Consider the following 19618-nt stretch of genomic DNA (forward strand, 5'->3'; position numbering starts at 1 on the left):
TCAAAACAAAACTATGTCAAAGAAAAAAATTTTTTTCAGTTTCAATTTTTTGCCAGTTTTGAGTTATAAAATGATTAAAAATGATAAATTAGAGCCCTCTGACAAATTTTTATCCATTTGGAGCAAGATTTGTCAAAAATGGCTTTGACACAGTTTTTGATTTAGTTTTGCTCTTGATTTGGTTTTCAAAACAAAACTATGTCAAAGAAAAAAAATTTTTTCAGTTTCAATTTTTTGCCAGTTTTGAGTTATAAAATGATTAAAAATGATAAATTAGAGCCCTCTGACAAATTTTTATCCATTTGGAGCAAGATTTGTCAAAAATGGCTTTGACACAGTTTTTGACACAGTTTTTGATTTAGTTTTGCTCTTGATTTGGTTTTCAAAACAAAACTATGTCAAAGAAAAAAAATTTTTCAGTTTCAATTTTTTGCCAGTTTTGAGTTATAAAATGATTAAAAATGATAAATTAGAGCCCTCTGACAAATTTTTATCCATTTGGAGCAAGATTTGTCAAAAATGGCTTTGACACAGTTTTTGATTTAGTTTTGCTCTTGATTTGGTTTTCAAAACAAAACTATGTCAAAGAAAAAAATTTTTTTCAGTTTCAATTTTTTGCCAGTTTTGAGTTATAAAATGATTAAAAATGATAAATTAGAGCCCTCTGACAAATTTTTATCCATTTGGAGCAAGATTTGTCAAAAATTGCTTTGACACAGTCTTCCTAATGTTTTTAAAATAAAATTTCAAAATTTTAAATAAATAAATTTAATGAAAATGAAAATATATCCAACAGCGAATCTTCAACCGTTAAAAATTTCAATTTTTATCTCGAAATCAAATCTCTTAAAAAGAAACATAAATTTTTCTGTTAACCTATCTAATCTTATCATTTTACTGTTTCCTTATCAAAAATTTAAAAACATATTCTTTTATTTGAGTGATTCACCTCAGTCATAATTTAATTGTCCAATCGATCAGTTGCAATGAAAAAATTACGAAAAAACTAAATAATGGAAACTGCTTTTGAAAACGATCTTCATAGAAGATTTTCTTACAATTATCCGCATCACGATGCTCAAGACGATGACGACTCCCTAGAAGATTTCGAAGCGAAACGGTAAAAAAATCAAATTTTACTTTTTTCGAAAATTGATTAAAAATTTTAACTCCCAAAGCGACACAATTCTCGTCGAAGACAAACGACTTTGGGACTCATTTCAAGACCATCCGCCCGAAGAAACTTACGGATCTTCCGTAAATTTAAAATGGTTAAACACTTCAGTTAAACTTTTGAAGATTTTCGTGTATGGCCTGGTTTTCGTCATCATGTTAGTTTGTTCGGTTGCCTCAAAGTCTACAATGCTCTTTATGACGTCGCATGTTCAGCGAGACCTACAAGTCAAATATTGCTACTACAGACGTAAGTATTGAACAGAAAAATCACACAAAGATAAGAATTCGAAGAAATTCGATAACATTCTTCGAAATAACTTTGATAACGTTTTTTTTTTATCAAAATTTTGATAAACTTTCCTATCTTTTTGTTATTTTTTAGAACCGCAGAAAGAATATGTCGCGAATATTCCCGAACCGCAACGTGTTGCATGGATTTGGTGTCTAATTTTCGCCTTTGGAGTCCCGGAATTGGGAACTTTTGTGCGCGCCTTACGCATTTGTTGGTTCAAAAATAACCGAAAACCAACTTACGGTGAAATTGCCATAGTAGCTGCTTGTGAAATTTTATCAGTAACTGGCTTGGCGATGTTTGTCTTCCTAATTTTACCGGAATTGGATGTTATTAAGGGTGTCATGTTGATGAATTGTGTCTGTTTTCTGCCATCAGTCTTCAGTAAGATCTTTTCTAAAAGAAATTTCATAAAAAAAATGTTAAAAAATATTTTTTTAAAGGCATAATTTCACGTCCCTTCAAAAATTGGACCTTCCCGTTCATCATAGCCATGGATTTATTGGCACTTTTGGGACAACTTACCGGATTAATAGCTTGGCCCGCTCAAAATAGTCGAAATCTCGTGCTTTGGTTCACGCCTCTGGCATTAATCCTTATTTCGCTTGGTTGGTGGGAGAATTATTTGTCGGAAAAGTCGCCGTTACTCAAGTACCTCGATCGAGACAACGATAAAAATCACACAAATCCAACCGGAAAGCAATACGAGTTCTCTCGTGCCTTTGCAACGTTCAAACAAAACATTTATCAGTCACGATACCGGATCTACTTACTAATAGCTCCTCTCAAAATGACACTTTTTGGCATTTTTGGAGCACTTTTCACGGGCGTCACGTTTCACGACTTCTTCAATAGCTTCGAAGTTGGTTGGGGCAACCATACAATCAACGTGACGGAAGTTGTTCCCATCTACAATGATCATGCCACAAGCGCCAAGCTGGATGTCACCGATATCACGAGCATTTTAGACAATGAACTCATTTATTCGACCCCGAATGCAGTTCTCGTGATATTTTTAGTGCACATTGCTTCGTCGTACTTGTGTTATATTTGCGGAAAATGGGCTTGCAAAATTCAAATTCAACTTTTCTCGTTCGCGCTTCCCATTAATTTGGCAGTTCCGGTCACAATTACGTTTCTTTTCGTCATAATTGGCATTCGGGAGTTCAATACGTGCGTTTTTCATGGATTTTTACCGGATTACTTGTTCTTCAGTATGCCCGATGAGCGATATGACTTCTTAAGTTATCTCAAAAATGAGTTTAGCTGGGTCTGGTTGTTGTGGCTTTTCTCCCAGACATGGATTACGAGGCATATTTGGTCGCCAAAGAGCGAGAAAAATGCCGCGACAGAGAAACTTTTTGTGTCTCCCATGTACAACAGTTTGCTAATTGATCAGGATTTGGCCTTGAATCGCAGATGGGATGACGAAGACGAAATTGTTAAGCGCGCGGATATAATTAAGCAGAAAGAGGAGTGCTATGACAGTTATGTGGATGAAATGGGCGACGATATTAAGCCTTCAGACCGAATTCCACAAATTTATATCTGCGCAACCATGTGGCACGAGGAGAAAAATGAAATGTTGGAATTTTTGAAATCCATTCTGCGACTTGATGAGGATCAGTGTGCGAGACGGCTGAACTTGAAGTACATTCAGGACAACAAATCCGACATCGATAGTGATTATTACGACCTAGAAAGTAAATTTTTTTAAAATTTTTCTTTAAAAAAATAATTTTAAATTAATTTTTAAATTTTTAGCTCACATTTTTTTCGACGACGCCTTTCTCTTAAGTCGAAAAAATGTCGAATTTCCCGAAGATTACGCCATGAACTCGTACGTTCACTTGTTAATTGAAAGTATAGAGGAAGCTGCGTACAAGATTTACAAGAAACACATCAAAATTCAAGCGCCAACGAAAATTGAGACCCCGTACGGTGGCAGATTAATTTGGATTTTGCCCGGAAGAACGCGGATGATCGCACATCTGAAGAACAAAAATAAAATTCGTCATAAAAAACGATGGTCACAGTGCATGTACATGTATTACTTACTCGGATATCGCATAATGCAGATGGAATGTTCGCCGGAACGGAAGGAAGTCATCGCGCAAAATACATATTTGCTCGCTTTGGATGGCGACATCGATTTTCAGCCAAAAGCTGTTCATCTTGTGGTGAATCGGATGAAAGTTGATCCACATTTAGGTGAAAAAATTTATTTTTTTTCTATAAAAAATTGATTTTTAATGTTTTTACCATGAAATAGGAGCTGCTTGTGGTCGCATTCATCCAACAGGCTCAGGACCGATGGTTTGGTATCAAACTTTCGAATACGCGATTGGTAAGAAATTTTATAAAAAATTAATGAAAATTATTAAAACTCAATTTTTCAAGGTCATTGGTTGCAAAAAGCCACGGAACACGTGATCGGTTGTGTTCTTTGTTCTCCGGGATGCTTTTCACTTTTTCGAGGACGTGCATTGATGGAGGATTGTGTGATGAAAAAATATACCACGAAATCCACGGAGGCAAGACACATGGTGCAATACGATCAAGGAGAAGATCGTTGGTTATGTACTTTGTTGTTGAAGCAAAAATATCGCGTTGAATATTGTGCCGCCTCTGACTCGTACACGCATGCGCCCGAAGGATTTTTTGAATTTTTCAACCAACGTCGACGATGGATCCCCTCAACAATGGCAAATATCATGGATTTATTGGGCGACGCGAAATCTGTGGTAAAAACGAACAATAGTATTTCGATGCCGTTCATCGTGTATCAAGCAGTTTTGATGATTGGAACAGTTTTGGGTCCGGGAACAATTTTTTTAATGATGGTCGGTTCAATTTCAGCTGTTATGGGATTAAGTCTCTTCGATGCGCTGTACTTTAACATGATACCACTCTTAATTTTCATCGGTTTATGTTATTTTGCGCCCCAAAAATGGCAATTGACAGCAGCTTTCGTCATTTCTGTGCTTTATGGACTAATTATGATCGCTGTAGTGGTCGGCATTGTCATACAATTGAAGGAAGACGGCTTATTTGCACCAGCTTCGTTATTTTTTGCCTTCATGATTGCCCAAATTATCGTCACTGCCTTCTTACATCCACAGGAAATTGGAGCGTTGCCATCGTTTGGCGTTTATTACATCACAATTCCATCGATGTACATGTTGCTGATCATCTATTCGCTATTTAACTTGAACGATGTGTCATGGGGAACGCGAGAAGCACCCAAAGAAGACGAACCCACGGTTGTAGAACAAAAACCAGCTGAATTACCACAAGGCCCGATCGATAAAGTATTGGGATTTTTACGAGATACGAGTAATGTCAAAGAAAATGGAAGCATGGAGGTGTCATGTGCAGGTCTTTTCCGTTGTATGTTGTGTACGCATCCCCAAAATGATGAAAGTACGAAGCAACTAACGGTCATTGCGGCTTCATTGGAAACTCTCAATAAGAAAATGCAGGATTTGGAGAGGTAATTCTAAAATAAAATAAAGAAAAATATTAAATTTTAATTTTTTTTTTGTAGAAAAATATCAAAAGATGAAGCACCTGAGTTCGATGATGAGCCTGCTGAAATCAGAATCACCACTGAGGAAAAGGAAATAATTAATAAACAACTGGAAAAACCAGCTCCTATTAAATATTTGCCGGATTGGCAAGTAGATCCTGCTTTGAAAGACAGTCAAAGTGACACACTTCCCATCGACGAGGCAGAATTTTTCAGAGATCTCATCGATACGTACTTGAAGCCGTATGATGTGTCTCCGCAACAAAAGGTAAAATTTAATTTTTTTTGCGTTTAACATTTATTAAAATTTTAAATATTTTTTCGTTTTTTAAAAAGAAAACCCGTCTTGAGTCAAACTCTGAAGTTTTAACAAGTCACTTTTTGAGTTTTAAGCCTAAAATTGAATAAATATTCATTCTAAACATTTCTGTTAATATTGGGTCGATATTTGCCGTAACAAAAAAATCAGAGTTTGGAGGTTCTGATAAAACGCTGATAAATTTAACAAGTCATTTTTTGACCAGTTTTAAGCCTAAAATTGAATAAATATTCATTCTAAAGATGATTTCTGATCATATTGGGTCGATATTTGACGAAACAAAAAAATCAGAGTTTGGAGGTTCAAACTCTGATTTTTTTTTGCAAGTCATTTTTTGACCAGTTTTAAGCCTAAAATTGAATAAATATTCATTCTAAAGAGGATTTCTGATCATATTGGGTCGATATTTGACCTAACATAAAAATCAGAGTTTGGAGGTTCAAACTCTGATTTTTTTTGCAAGTCATTTTTTGACCAGTTTTAAGCCTAAAATTGAATAAATATTCATTCTAAAGAGGATTTCTGATCATATTGGGTCGATATTTGACGTAACAAAAAAATCAGAGTTTGGAGGTTCAAACTCTGATTTTTTTTGCAAGTCATTTTTTGACCAGTTTTAAGCCTAAAATTGAATAAATATTCATTCTAAAGAGGATTTCTGATCATATTGGGTCGATATTTGGCGAAACAAAAAAATCAGAGTTTGGAGGTTCAAACTCTGATTTTTTTTGCAAGTCATTTTTTGACCAGTTTTAAGCCTAAAATTGAATAAATATTCATTCTAAAGAGGATTTCTGATCATATTGGGTCGATATTTGACGAAACAAAAAAATCAGAGTTTGGAGGTTCAAACTCTGATTTTTTTTGCAAGTCATTTTTTGACCAGTTTTAAGCCTAAAATTGAATAAATATTCATTCTAAAGAGGATTTCTGATCATATTGGGTCGATGAAACAAAAAAATCAGAGTTTGGAGGTTCAAACTCTGATTTTTTTTGCAAGTCATTTTTTGACCAGTTTTAAGCCTAAAATTGAATAAATATTCATTCTAAAGTGTGTTCCTGCTGCAACTAAAGAAGGAAGAACTCCATTACGAATGGCCTTTCAACGCCGACAACACAATCATCTTCCACGAGGACATTTTCGAAATTACCATCAAACGAAAGTACCTCCAACTTGAACCGATTGGCTTTATGTTTGTCATATTTTTCGGTGTCGTTCTCGCCATTCAGTTTGTGGCAATGCTAATACATCGCTTCAAAACCATTTCGCAAATTCTCGCTTCCACGGAGATCAATTGGTACTTTAACAAGCAAGCAGAAGACAAAACTGCCGTCGCTGAGCTCAAAGAAACGGGAGTTTTACTTGCAAAAATTCTCCAGAGACCCGAACCGCCGCAAGCAGATGAACAAACGGACAATTCGAAGAAAAATGTTCGTCGAAACACGATTCATCGGAATATTCAGCAGCAACAGAGCTATCACGTGGACGAAAGTGATTTGGAGAAAAACTTTTTGCGAAAATGGAATTCGAGTAAAGAGCTGAATTTGGGTTCGTCGCTTAGTGGCAAAGGGAAACACCTGATCGAGGAAAGAAGATCGATAGCAAGAGCCTCGAGAAATCAGACGAGATTGTCAAATAGCGCAGCGGCGGAGAGTAAGAAGGAAGATGTTTATCAAAATCAAAGACTTCGACCGTTGCCAGATATTCCAGATAACGAAGTTCCGTTTTTCGATGTTGATATGATGGAACATAGTTACAGTTAAAATTTTTGGAACTAATATTTATATTTTTTACCAAATATTTTTAAAAAAGTATTATTTTCATATTTAGGCCGCTCCAAATGAAACAATAATTTTGTCCAAAATTCAAAAGTATTATTTTCATATTTAGGCCGCTCCAAATGAAACAATAATTTTGTCCAAAATTTTTTAAAATAAAAAATAAGTACCTTGAATTAGCAAAGCAAATTCGAATTGTAGTATATGTTTGTTACATTACCCGTTTGTGTACCGAGTCATTGTTTAGTTTAAGAGAAATTATTGCCAATTCTTCATATGCTGGACAAACATATAAACACAATGTACTAAAAATTACAAAAAAGACTTTTTCTAAATTTTGCGTTTCCGATGTACAGGCCTAAAATTGAATAAATATTCATTTAAAAAGATTGTTAGCGAAAAAAATTGATTAGGTGCAAAAAAATTTAAGTCAAAATCCTCTTATTATGAGGGCTCACATACCGATTTTTCAAAATTAAGCTAGATCACGGTTCTCCGTCTCAAAATGAGGGTTTTGATGTTAGAAACAACTTTTGTTTTGGACTTTTTCTAAATTTTGCGTTTTCGATGTACAGGAGCCATTTAAAGATGTTAGCGAAAAAAATTGATTAAAAAAAATTTAAGTCAAAATCCTTTTATTATGAGGGCTCACATACCGATTTTTCAAAATTAAGTTGCGTTTTCGATCATTTAAAGATGTTCTGAAAAAATTGAAACAAAAAAATTTTGGTCAAAATCTGATTTGTTAGAGTCAATTTTTGTTTAAGAAAATTTTGCTAAATTTCGTTTTCGATAAAAATCAACTTTTACAAAACTGACTTTTTCTAAATTTTGCGTTTAAGCCTAAAATGAGCCATTTAAAGATGTTAGCGAAAAAAATTGATTAAAAAAAATTTAAGTCAAAATCCTTTTATTATGAGGGCTCACATACCGATTTTTCAAAATTAAGCTAGATCACGGTTCTCCGTCTCAAAATGAAGGTTTTGATGTTAGAAACAACTTTTGTTTTGGACTTTTTCTAAATTTTGCGTTTTCGATGTACAGGAGCCATTTAAAGATGTTAGCGAAAAAAATTGATTAAAAAAAATTTAAGTCAAAATCCTCTTATTATGAGGGCTCACATACCGATTTTTCAAAATTAAGCTAGATCACGGTTCTCCGTCTCAAAATGAAGGTTTTGATGTTAGAAACAACTTTTGTTTTGGACTTTTTCTAAATTTTGCGTTTTCGATGTACAGGAGCCATTTAAAGATGTTAGCGAAAAAAATTGATTAAAAAAAATTTAAGTCAAAATCCTCTTATTATGAGGGCTCACATACCGATTTTTCAAAATTAAGCTAGATCACGGTTCTCCGTCTCAAAATGAAGGTTTTATTGTTAGAAACAACTTTTGTTTTGGACTTTTTCTAAATTTTGCGTTTTCGATGTACAGGAGCCATTTAAAGATGTTAGCGAAAAAAATTGATTAAAAAAATTTAAGTCAAAATCCTTTTTTTTCTAACATACCAGTTTTTTGATCGTTCTTTTCGATGTTACGATGGAGCCATTTAAAGATGTTAGCGAAAAAAATTGATTAAAAAAAATTTAAGTCAAAATCCTCTTATTATGAGGGCTCACATACCGATTTTTCAAAATTAAGCTAGATCACGGTTCTCCGTCTCAAAATGAAGGTTTTGATGTTAGAAACAACTTTTGTTTTGGACTTTTTCTAAAATTTGCGTTTTCGATGTACAGGAGCCATTTAAAGATGTTAGCGAAAAAAATTGATTAAAAAAAATTTAAGTCAAAATCCTCTTATTATGAGGGCTCACATACCGATTTTTCAAAATTAAGCTAGATCACGGTTCTCCGTCTCAAATTGAAGGTTTTGATGTTAGAAACAACTTTTGTTTTGGACTTTTTCTAAATTTTGCGTTTTCGATGTACAGGAGCCATTTAAAGATGTTAGCGAAAAAAATTGATTAAAAAAAATTTAAGTCAAAATCCTCTTATTATGAGGGCTCACATACCGATTTTTCAAAATTAAGCTAGATCACGGTTCTCCGTCTCAAAATAAAGGTTTTGATGTTAGAAACAACTTTTGTTTTGGACTTTTTCTAAATTTTGCGTTTTCGATGTACAGGAGCCATTTAAAGATGTTAGCGAAAAAAATTGATGAAAAAAAAATTTAATCAAAATTCTTATTATGAGGGCTCACATACCGATTTTTCAAAAATTAAGCTTGGAATTTCAAATCTCAAATAAGGTTTTGATTAGAAACAAATTTTGTTTTGGACGATTTTTCTATTTGACGTAACAATTTTTTGTTCATTGAAGCCATTTAAAAATTTCTGTTCATATTGAGGCGAAAAAAATGTTTTTGTCGTTTAAACGAGGGCTACCGCGGTTCTCCGGCTCAAAATGAAGGTTTTGACGTTAGAAACAAGTTTTCTAAATTTTGCGTTTCCAATGTACAGGCGAAAAAAAAATTTTTGAAAAAAAAAATTTTTGAAAAAAAAAAATTTGAAAAAAAAAATTTTTTTCAAAAAATTTCTCGGCTATAAAAATAAGGATACTTTTTTGCTCAAAAAAAGCCATGTTTTTGTCATTTTCCACAACTTTGAGGCCTGGGCCCCAGATTTTTTTGTTCAAGTCGGGAAATTCTTTGCCTCAATTCGAATTCTTTGGAATGTTTACTGTCGTTTAGCACCTTACCGCCTTTGATTCTGACAATTTTTCGATGTTTTTAGGCCGGCGTTTCACAAAATGGGCCCTTTTTGTGCGGTAAAAACAAAGTAGTATATGGAACATATACTACAAAAATAAAAAAAATTTGAAATACTTTTTTTCATACAAAATGCCAATTTTTTTATTGATTTTTTATTTTTAATCAATATTATTGTTGTTATGAGTTTTTTACATTTATATTTGTGTATTCAAAATTGATTTAAAAAATTTTTAATTAAAATTGAAAAAAACGAATATCATTGTCAATCTGTCAAATTTTTTTTTGAAAAAAAAAAATTCAAAAATTTTCACGACAATTTTTTTAAAGAAAATTTTATGTCAAAAAACGATTTTTCATACAAAAATTACTAAAAATTGAAAAATTTTCTTGAAAGTTTTATGAAAAATTATGGAAATACACCAAAAATCGGTAATTTTTGATGAAATTTTTAACTTTTTTTTTTATTTTGCCCCATTGGATTTTCGAATTTAAAATGGGGCATCGGACAAAACTATTGAGTTTCATTTGGAGCGTTCTTAATCTTATTTCTCTTAAATATAAATTTTTCTAAAGGATTCGAAGGAAATTTTTCTTCTTTTTGATTGAGTTGAAAGTTTGAATTTTTCTCCAATATTTGAAAAAGTTCAACCTCTGAGTTATTTTTCTTCATTAATCCTCAGCATATCGATTGTAATGAACTTTTAGAAGTCTTTTCTTTCATTTTGAGGCTTATGAGGATACAAAACACAAAATAACAGAATTTGTCTAGTTTTTTTTTTTTATTTTCACTAAAGTCAATTGCTATTAACTCCTTCATCTTGAGGTTTCTTTTTGTCTAAACTACGAATGGTTTGGGTTGCTGGTCCTTGTAGCACCTTCCGTGACAGTCTCATGTGGCCTGAGACAGGATCACGTCCAAAGAATTTTACTTGAATTTCTTGTCCTACTTCTAATCCTATTGCTGACGGATGAGCAATCTAAAAAAAAAAATATTGAATCAGCATTTTTTTTAAAAAAAAAAAAAAAAAAAAAAAAAAAAAAAAAATTTTTTTTACAAACCTTTCTTTGATCTAATTGCGAATTATGCAACAAGGCTGGCGGCATATTCGGATAAAGGGTCACCAGAACACCCGTATCTCGTAATTCAACAATTTTGGCAGTGTAAATGGCTCCAAATTCGAGATTTGGTATCCGATCTTCTTGCATCCACTCCTCGATGAGTTGTTTCGCTTCATCCATGGCGTCTTGTGACGGCGCAAAAAGCAAATATTCCGTGTCATTTTGCTGCGTCAGTTGCACGCCGATGTCTAAATAGAGTTTTTTGATATTAACGCCGCCCGGTCCAATTAGTTTCGCACGTTGATGCGGCTCAACTTTGAATGTTTCCGTTACAGGCTTGTTTTCCTTGTTGGCAGTACGAGGAGTGGCGATGCAGGCATCCATGAGGTCAATTACTTTGTGTCTCGCATCTGTGGCCTTCATTAATGCCTCCATGACGATTTTTAAGGGCACTCCGGGAATTTTTATGTCAGCTTGGAGAGCAGTGATGCCTTTTCGTGTGCCCGCAATTTTCATATCCATGTCGCCGAGGTAGTCTTCGATGCCCTAAAAATTAATTTTTACAAAATTTCATCATTAAAAAAAAATTTATTGAGTATTTTTTACCAAAATATCCGTTAATATCCGATAATCTTGGATGTGTTTCGTGTCATCATTCTCATATTTTGTCACAAGACCGATTGCCACACCAGCTGCCGGCGCAGAAATGGGCACTCCTGCATCCATTAAAGCCTTTAAATAACAAAAATTTATTAAAAAATTATTTTTTCTTGAAAAATTTATTTTTTTTTACCATTGAACCCGCACAAACTGACGCCATACTACTCGAACCATTGGATTCCAGCACTTCCGACGTCAATCGTATCGTGAAAGGGTAATCATTAGGAATTATCGGGACCAATCCTCGTTCAGCAAGCGATCCATGACCCATTTCTCGTCTTCCGACGGGCCCAATTCGACCAATTTCGCCCGTTGCGTAAGGCGGGAACTCGTAATGCAGGAAAAAGTTTTTCTTTTTGAGGCCTGTATCCAATGCCGTTAAACTGTCCAACTTTAGAGCACTTTCCAGCGAATCTAGAGCAACTGTACAAAATACCTGAGTTTGTCCCCGTTGGAAAAGTGCCGAGCCGTGAAGGGGTTTATGAAGATCTACTTGACATTCAATTTTTCGTAAGTCATCTAGGCCTCGCCCGTCACATCTTTGATCGTTTTCGAAGATGAGATTACGAAAAACTTCCTTGCAGTGCTTGTTGAAGTAGTCTTGAATGAGTTGTCGTTCCTCTTGAGGGTAATTACTCCATACACGATCGATCACATCACTGCGAATTTCGTTAACAGCGTGATCTCGACTCATTTTGTCGTGTTGCTCGTTCGTAAAAACCTCTTTTAAGCGCATGTCACACATTGTCTTGATCGCATTTTGAATTTCTGGGTCTAATTCCGGCGCTGGTTCAAGTGTTCTTTTTGGTTTTCCATGCGATTTTTGGAGATTTTCGATCATTCTGACGATATGTTGTGCTTGTTGTGTCCCAACTTTTATCGCGCGTTGCAATTTTGCCAAATCCACGACATTTCCCTTGCCTTCGAGCATGACGACGAGATTTTGCTTCGTTGCGGTCACCACTAAATCCAATTCAGAAGTCTGTAATTCGCGTCGCGTTGGATTAACAATGTAATCGTTGCCCAGCAAACCAACTCGAACAGCCCCAACAGGTCCATTCCACGGAATATCTGAGATCGCAAGAGCTGCTGATGCTCCATTAATCGCTTGAATATCTGGCGCATTCACAGAATCCAATGCCAACATGTTACAAACAACTTGCGTCTCACATCGGAAGTCGGCAGGAAAAAGTGGGCGAATTGAGCGATCCACAAGTCGTCCCGAGAGAATTTCCCTTTCCGACGGTCCCAATTCACGACGCAGGAAATTTGTGGGAATACGACCTGCAGCGGCGGATTTTTGACGATAATCCACAGACAAGGGAGTGAAAGATTGCGTGCCTGCTTTTTGACTCGAGACAGCAGTTACCATCACAGAGGTGTCGCCGGAACGAACAATCGCCGAGCCATTCGCAAATCTCGCGAATTTTCCCGTTGAAATGTAAATTGACCGGCTAAAATTTTTATAAAAAAATTATTTTTTGGAAATGAAGGCGAAAAAAAATCAAAATTTACCCAGAATCTAAGGTAATTTCCGTTTCTACTTCATTAAATCCACTACTAACTGCCCTCGTTTGAACATTTTTTAAGGATTTCAGCGAGTGTCGAACACATTTTAGCGATAAATTTGAGGATTTTCGTAAATACATCTTCTGCTCGGCATGTGTTGTTGTTATTTTGCGATTTTACGTGATTGGCTGACGTTTTTAGCCAATCAGAGGAAGACGTCAAAGAACTGTCAAACTCGGTGATTTGGTAAATATTCAAGTCGTCGCATAAATTTATCGAATTTTTGCAGTTTTTAAGTGATTTTTCTTCAAATTAACCAATTTACGTTTGAGAATCCACAATGGTGAGTGTCAAATATACGAAAATATTGGAAAATTACCACAACTTGACTTAAAATTTGCAATAAAACAATTTTTGGACCGGTGTTGGGTTATGCGTACATTTCCTACAGAAGCAATTTGCTGAATCACGATTTAATATTTTTCCATTATTTTTAATTTTAGGCTCGTCGATATGATTCCCGCACCACAATCTTCTCGCCCGAAGGTCGTTTGTACCAAGTTGAGTACGCCATGGAAGCTATTTCACATGCAGGTACTTGTTTGGGCATTTTAGCGAAAGACGGGATTCTCCTGGCTGCCGAGAAGCGCGACACAAACAAATTGCTCGACAACGTCGTCTTTTCCGAGAAAATTTACAAGTTAAATGAGGATATGGTGTGTTCCGTTGCCGGCATCACGTCAGATGCGAATGTTCTCACGAACGAACTGCGTCTCATTGCACAACGCTACCAACTGAACTACGGCGAGCCCATGCCCTGCGAGCAACTCGTCTCGTATTTGTGTGATATCAAGCAAGCGTACACGCAATACGGCGGCAAACGACCCTTCGGCGTCTCAATTCTCTACATGGGATGGGACAAGCACTACGGATACCAGTTGTACCAATCGGATCCGAGCGGAAATTATGGCGGATGGAAGGCAACGTGCATCGGACACAATGCTCCCGCTGCCGTATCAGCCCTGAAACAGGAACTCAACGAAAATGAGTTGAAGACGTTGTCACAAGCGGAAGATTTGGCCGTGAAAATTTTGAGTAAAACGCTCGATATGACAAAACTTACGGCGGAAAAGGTCGAGATGGCAACGTTGACGCGCGAAAACGACAAAACCGTCATCAAGATTTTGTCCAACGACGAAGTGGAGAAGTTGATTAAGAAATACGAGAAAATCGAAGCTGAATTGGAGGCTGCAAAGAAGGAAAAATTAGGCTTGAAGTCATAAGTTGTTACGAGTTTGCATTCATTTTTCGATATTTTTAATAATGTACTTTTAATTTTCTTCGGGAAAATAAAGATTCTTTCCACAAATCTCGATTTTTTGATAAAATTTTAATTAAAAAACTCAATTTTAATATTTTTTAGGTGAAAATTTAACAAAAATCACGAAATTTAATAAAATTCGAATCATTGGCGACAGAATTTTTAGTTATAAGCGACACTCACGATAAAAAATAAACAAAAATTATTGCTGTTGGCTGCTGAAATGGTCTCGAAATTATTTTTCCTTATAATTTTCGTCACTTGTTACATTTCTGTGAGTCCTGAATGTGACTCTGAGCAATGTCAAGTACAAGAAGATGAAGAAGAAGTTCAAAATTTGTACAGCAAAGGTCAGTTATGATTAATTTTTTTGTAAAAACTTGCTAAAAATTCTTAATTCAACAGGTGATAACGTCATTTTCCAACAAATAAATGAAGCCTTTGAAGCTTATACGCCATGTCAGAACGGAAATAACTGTTCTTGCTACTTACCCGTCATAAATGCCGACTTAAAACCCTTTTCCAAGGGAATTCAGAAGGAAATGTTGATGGCAATTCGTGATCGCGGCACGAAATATCAAATTTTCAATCACAAATTGTATCGCGAGAAGGATTGTTTGTTCCCTGCGAGATGTTCCGGAGTGGAATACTTCATAAAACCGCTGCTCGAGAAGCTGCCCGACATGGATCTCATCATAAATTGCCGGGATTGGCCTCAAATCAACAAAAATTGGGGAATGCCACTTGCTCCGATTTTTTCTTTTAGCAAAACTCCCGATTATCTCGACATAATGTATCCCGCATGGTCATTTTGGGAAGGCGGACCTGCAATTTCTTTGTATCCAACGGGACTTGGCAAGTGGGATGAACATCGAAAGCGTTTAACAAAAGCTGCAGATCTCATCCATGGGATAAAAAACTGAAAAAAGGATTTTTCCGTGGATCTCGAACGTCATCGGAGCGCGACAACCTCATTTTACTGTCGCGCGACGACATGAGTCTCGTTGACGCGCAATACACGAAAAATCAGGCGTGGAAAAGTATCGCCGATACACTCGGACAAGAACCAGCATCGGAAGTCAGCTTGGAAGAACATTGCAAATACAAATATTTGTTCAATTACAGAGGAGTAGCTGCCAGTTTTCGCTTCAAACATTTATTTTTATGCAAATCTTTGGTATTTCACGTCGGCGATGAATGGAAAGAATTTTTTTACGACTCGCTGAAGCCTTGGGTGCATTACGTTCCCGTCAAATCCGATGCCAGCAAGCAAGAAATTCGCGAATTACTTGAATTTTTCCAACGAAATGACGATTTAGCACAGAAAATTGCTGAAGCCGGTCATGAACAGATCTGGTCCAACTTGAGAATAAAAGATGTTAAATGTTATTGGAGGAAATTACTGTTGAAATACGCAAAATTACTTAAATACAAAGTTGAAAAGGACAAAGATCTCATTCCAATTTACTAAAATAAATATTTTTTTTAAGTGCACTAATTTTTTTTTTATTATTTTTGACTAGAAACTCACGTGAAATAAAACTTTAAAGGCTTATTCGGGAACGATAAAAGCAGCTCCCGAGTAAATGACGTCAGATGGAGATGGAACAACCTCCACTTGAATCATGCAAATCAGATCTTCTCTCAAAATGTTGTTATAAAGAGGGATTTCCATGGTATTCGTTGCTAATGGAGACCCTAAATTGCCATTTACCTTTGAAACGTAAAATATTTCGAACTTGTCTGTCTTTGAAACGGATGAATTTTTGTCTGTTGTGAGAATTAGGCGATTATTTTTGAATGAAGCTCCATCAATCTACAAAAAAATCATTTTTTTATGAAATTCTATAAAAATTTTAATGAAAAAAAAACTCATACCTTGATGGGCGATATCAAAACCGATCCATTATGTTGTTTGTTCAAGTCAAAATTGGTCCTCAACGACAAATTACTCGTTGAAACTTTCATTTCTCGCGATTTTATGAGCTTGAAAGTCGCTAAAAACGTTCTTACGTTGTAAATTTCTCCAAAATTAATTTCTCCTTCGAGGCGATCCTTGCCACGGAATCGTTTTTCCGCTTCAACTCCTTTCGTGACGACACTTTTGATGAAATCCGTTGCAAGTTTCGGGCCATTCCATAATTTTTTCCACTCCAACGGGACTTGGTTCTCACAAAGGCACTTCATTAACACGATTTCTGGTTTGGACATCGCATTCGGGTCTTTCATCACGGCATGTAATCGAGTTAATGTCTTATGGATCAAATTAAACAACTTTCCGCCCAAAATCAACTCTGATTGCTTAAAAATGATCCAAGGATCGTCTGTGGGCACATCGGTTTTGAGCATTTCGCACGTTTTCATGACAGTTGTTACAGAAACCAATTTTTTCCACAAATTCAAGATCGGTTTAATGCGTTTGTCGTAATTTTGTCCTTCTTCGACGTTAAAATATTTGCTTCGAAGATCCTTTAAAAGATTTCGGCAGAAAATTAAATCTTTGGAAATGTTTGTTGAAGGTGACAAACCAATAATTTCGGGATTTTCGCCATCGGGGAGCTCGTCAATGACATTTAAGTACTCTTGAACGTCGCCGGAGTTCAATAAAATTATCGGCAATTTCAAGGGGGACCATCGATTGTTCATGATGCTTGAATCAAAGAACTCTTGAAGCAATTCCTCGAGTTTGTCAAAGTCTTGTAAGTAATCTACTCTTCCTCCGTAGGCGATTTTCTTGCATAATCCTTGCAATAAAGGCCAATCAATTGCTGTTGAGTTCGCTTTTAAGATCATCGCAAGCAAATCCATGGCAGCTTTGAGATCCGCTTCGCCAAATTCGTACCATTTGCACCATCCTTGCGGCACATAAGAACGTCTCTCTTGAATAATTGCATGTAAAATGAACAAAGCGACGTGCGGTTTGATATAACTGAAATTCCGCTTGACACTCATCACATTTGAGAATTGCTCGAACAAATATTTAATTTTGCTCTTGATGCCAACTGGGGGTTCAAAGACAATTTTCGTGCAACTATTGACGAAAGTCTCGGAAAATCCTTTGTCCGAGTCGCAAACCATCCACATGCGGAACGAAGGATTCAACTCAGCGATACGGAACTCTTCGTTCAGCGAAATCAACCATTTTGGCGCCAAATGAACGTTTTTGATGCAAATCCAATTGCCGTTTTCCGCTGCACTTTTTATTTGGGACAACGTATGTTTCTCCTGACCTTTGCCGATGGACACCTCAACGAGCTCTTTTCGGTTGTTCTTTGCACATTCCTTGATGTCAGCTGCTGGATCGGCTCCGGATGAGGCGACAATGAGAATAGGTTGATCAGCACTACTTTCCTCGGACAAATGTTTGATCGAAAGTTGCATGCCAGACAAGTTTTTGATGCCTAAAATTTTTGAAACGGAGGCGGTGATGGTTGCAACTAACAAATCGGGACGAAAAACTTGTGCAATGAGTATTTTTTGGAAATCTGTGACGTTAACGGGAATTTCGGGGGTACCGCCACGTGATGTGTCGACATATTTGCGCCAAATGTTTTCGTCTTGCAGTTGAAGTGCGGTGTAAAAGTTGGGTGTTTGACTCTGAAAAAGAAGAGAAAAATTAGTTTTTTTTTAAATATTTTTAAAAATTTACAAATTAAAATATTTTTTTTTTTCATTTTGTAAAAAAATAAGGTCTTAAATTTTTAGTTGAATATTTTTTTCTCAAATTTTGATTTAAGTCAAAATTTTTATAATCTAAATTTTTTATGAAAAATTTTTGCTTTAATTCGAAAACTATTTTTTTTTGTCGAAATCGGAAAAAAATGACCAGACATGAAATATTTAATTTTTTAAATAATTAAATTATTTGATACCTAATTAATTAAATATTTTTTTTCAAATTTTGATAATTAATTAATTAAGTCAAAATTTTTAAATTTAAATTTTTTATGGAAAAATTGATTATTAAAAAAAAAGTTTTAAATTCAATTTTGTACTTTCATTTGATCAATTTTTTGCATTTTTTTAATAAAAATGTTTTAAATTAAAAATTGACGAAAAAATATTTTTTGTTGATTTTTTTGTCGAAATCGGAAATAAAATGACCACACATGAGATTCTTAATTTTTTAAATAATTTAATTATATAAAAAATTAAATAATTAATTTTATAAAATTAGGACATAAAAATGGATATATTAATTACTTGCCTAATAAATAATAATTAATTAATTAATTAATTAAATAATTAATTTAATTAAATTTCTTTAAGAACTTCGAAATATTTACTGGTAAAAAAATTATTCAATTTTTGGTAAAAATTGCACAAAAATAACTGTAAAAGTACAAGTAATTGCCAAAATTTCCTTCAAAAGCTTCGCATTTAGTTCAAAAAGTGATCCAGCACAATGTCGTATCTGTTGATGCTCAAACTGGAGAACAAAACCATAAACAATATTCCTCATATCTCGTCCCACTAAACCGATTCTATGAAGCTCATATGGCAACATCGCAACATTATTCAACGAATTTTGACAAATCACCGTGATAAAAATTAAAATAATAAAAGCACTACAAGGACACAACATTGTTTCGATTGGATGGATCGTTCCTAAGATCGCTGCATGGCAAATCCAGAAGATACAAGCCGCTAACGTGATAAAAATCGATAAAAAATTAAAAGTGTGAGAAAAAGTGAAGAGTTTGTTCACATGTCGACTCATCAAAGCGAGATCCTGATAAATTTCCTTCAAAATTAACATTTTTTCTGAAAGCTCTTTATCTTTTAAGAGTGATTTTTTCCTTTTTGACAACGTTCCAACATGATGAACTTCCGCAAGAAGCGCTTTTACAAAAGTATCAATGAAAGTCACGAACATTCCGTTAAAAAGCAAACCCATCCGACCCATGAAAAACGGAGTAAGCTTAAAAATCCACTGTAACATCCATCCAAATGAAGCATGACCGACAGAAATGCCATAAATAATCGTCAATTCTGTTGCCAAGCTGAGTCCTTGCACGATAACCATTTGTAACAAAAATTTCCAGAGCGCATGTTGAAGCTTAATTTCGATATCGACACCAAGTTTAACGAAATTTGAAGTAATTTTCCGTGGAAATTGCCAAATTTGCTGTTGTAACTTGAATTTTAGAAGATTTTCGATTAAAATTGCATGATGAGTGATGCTGGGAATAACAAATTGAAAAACATCCGTAAGATTGGCGATGGATGAGGTATAATCGAAAACAATGTCCTTGAGATAAATGATA

At 35.1% G+C, this 19618-nt stretch overlaps 5 protein-coding genes across 5 annotated transcripts in view; 3 read left to right on the forward strand and 2 right to left on the reverse strand.

The window, feature by feature from the left end:
- Positions 1-984: 984 nt before the first annotated feature.
- LOC134837332 (chitin synthase chs-2-like) lies at positions 985-7168 on the forward strand. Its single transcript, XM_063852703.1, has 10 exons — positions 985-1120; positions 1179-1423; positions 1559-1852; positions 1912-3171; positions 3233-3679; positions 3741-3815; positions 3869-4961; positions 5016-5265; positions 5334-5347; positions 6369-7168. Exons 1-10 carry the CDS (start codon positions 1014-1016, stop codon positions 7078-7080), a joined length of 4497 nt encoding a protein of 1498 aa, XP_063708773.1. The 5' UTR covers positions 985-1013; the 3' UTR covers positions 7081-7168.
- Positions 7169-10450: 3282 nt separating this feature from the next.
- LOC134831734 (polyribonucleotide nucleotidyltransferase 1, mitochondrial) lies at positions 10451-13187 on the reverse strand. The gene is made up of 5 exons (XM_063845544.1): positions 13037-13187; positions 11655-12975; positions 11468-11593; positions 10862-11407; positions 10451-10779 (listed from the first exon to the last, which is right to left on the reverse strand). Exons 1-5 carry the CDS (start codon positions 13168-13170, stop codon positions 10597-10599), a joined length of 2310 nt encoding a protein of 769 aa, XP_063701614.1. The 5' UTR covers positions 13171-13187; the 3' UTR covers positions 10451-10596.
- A 46-nt stretch (positions 13188-13233) lies between these two features.
- LOC134832731 (proteasome subunit alpha type-4) lies at positions 13234-14403 on the forward strand. The gene is made up of 2 exons (XM_063846898.1): positions 13234-13373; positions 13534-14403. The coding sequence occupies exons 1-2, from the start codon at positions 13371-13373 to the stop codon at positions 14311-14313; spliced, it is 783 nt and encodes a 260-aa protein (XP_063702968.1). The 5' UTR covers positions 13234-13370; the 3' UTR covers positions 14314-14403.
- Positions 14404-14556: 153 nt separating this feature from the next.
- Positions 14557-15845, forward strand: LOC134837032 (O-glucosyltransferase rumi homolog). Its single transcript, XM_063852344.1, is given in 3 exon segments — positions 14557-14701; positions 14757-15253; positions 15256-15845. Coding segments are annotated over 3 exon segments (1191 nt in total). The 5' UTR covers positions 14557-14574; the 3' UTR covers positions 15823-15845.
- A 58-nt stretch (positions 15846-15903) lies between these two features.
- The window catches only part of LOC134837333 (cytoplasmic dynein 2 heavy chain 1), a 43546-nt gene continuing 39831 nt past the window's right edge, over positions 15904-19618 (reverse strand). Inside the window, 2 exon segments of the mRNA XM_063852704.1 lie at positions 15904-16167; positions 16230-17948. Coding sequence (XP_063708774.1) covers positions 15904-16167; positions 16230-17948 — 1983 coding nt within the window.

This window comes from Culicoides brevitarsis, chromosome 1 (assembly GCF_036172545.1).
Source record: "Culicoides brevitarsis isolate CSIRO-B50_1 chromosome 1, AGI_CSIRO_Cbre_v1, whole genome shotgun sequence".
Classification (NCBI taxonomy): Eukaryota; Metazoa; Arthropoda; class Insecta; order Diptera; family Ceratopogonidae; genus Culicoides; species Culicoides brevitarsis.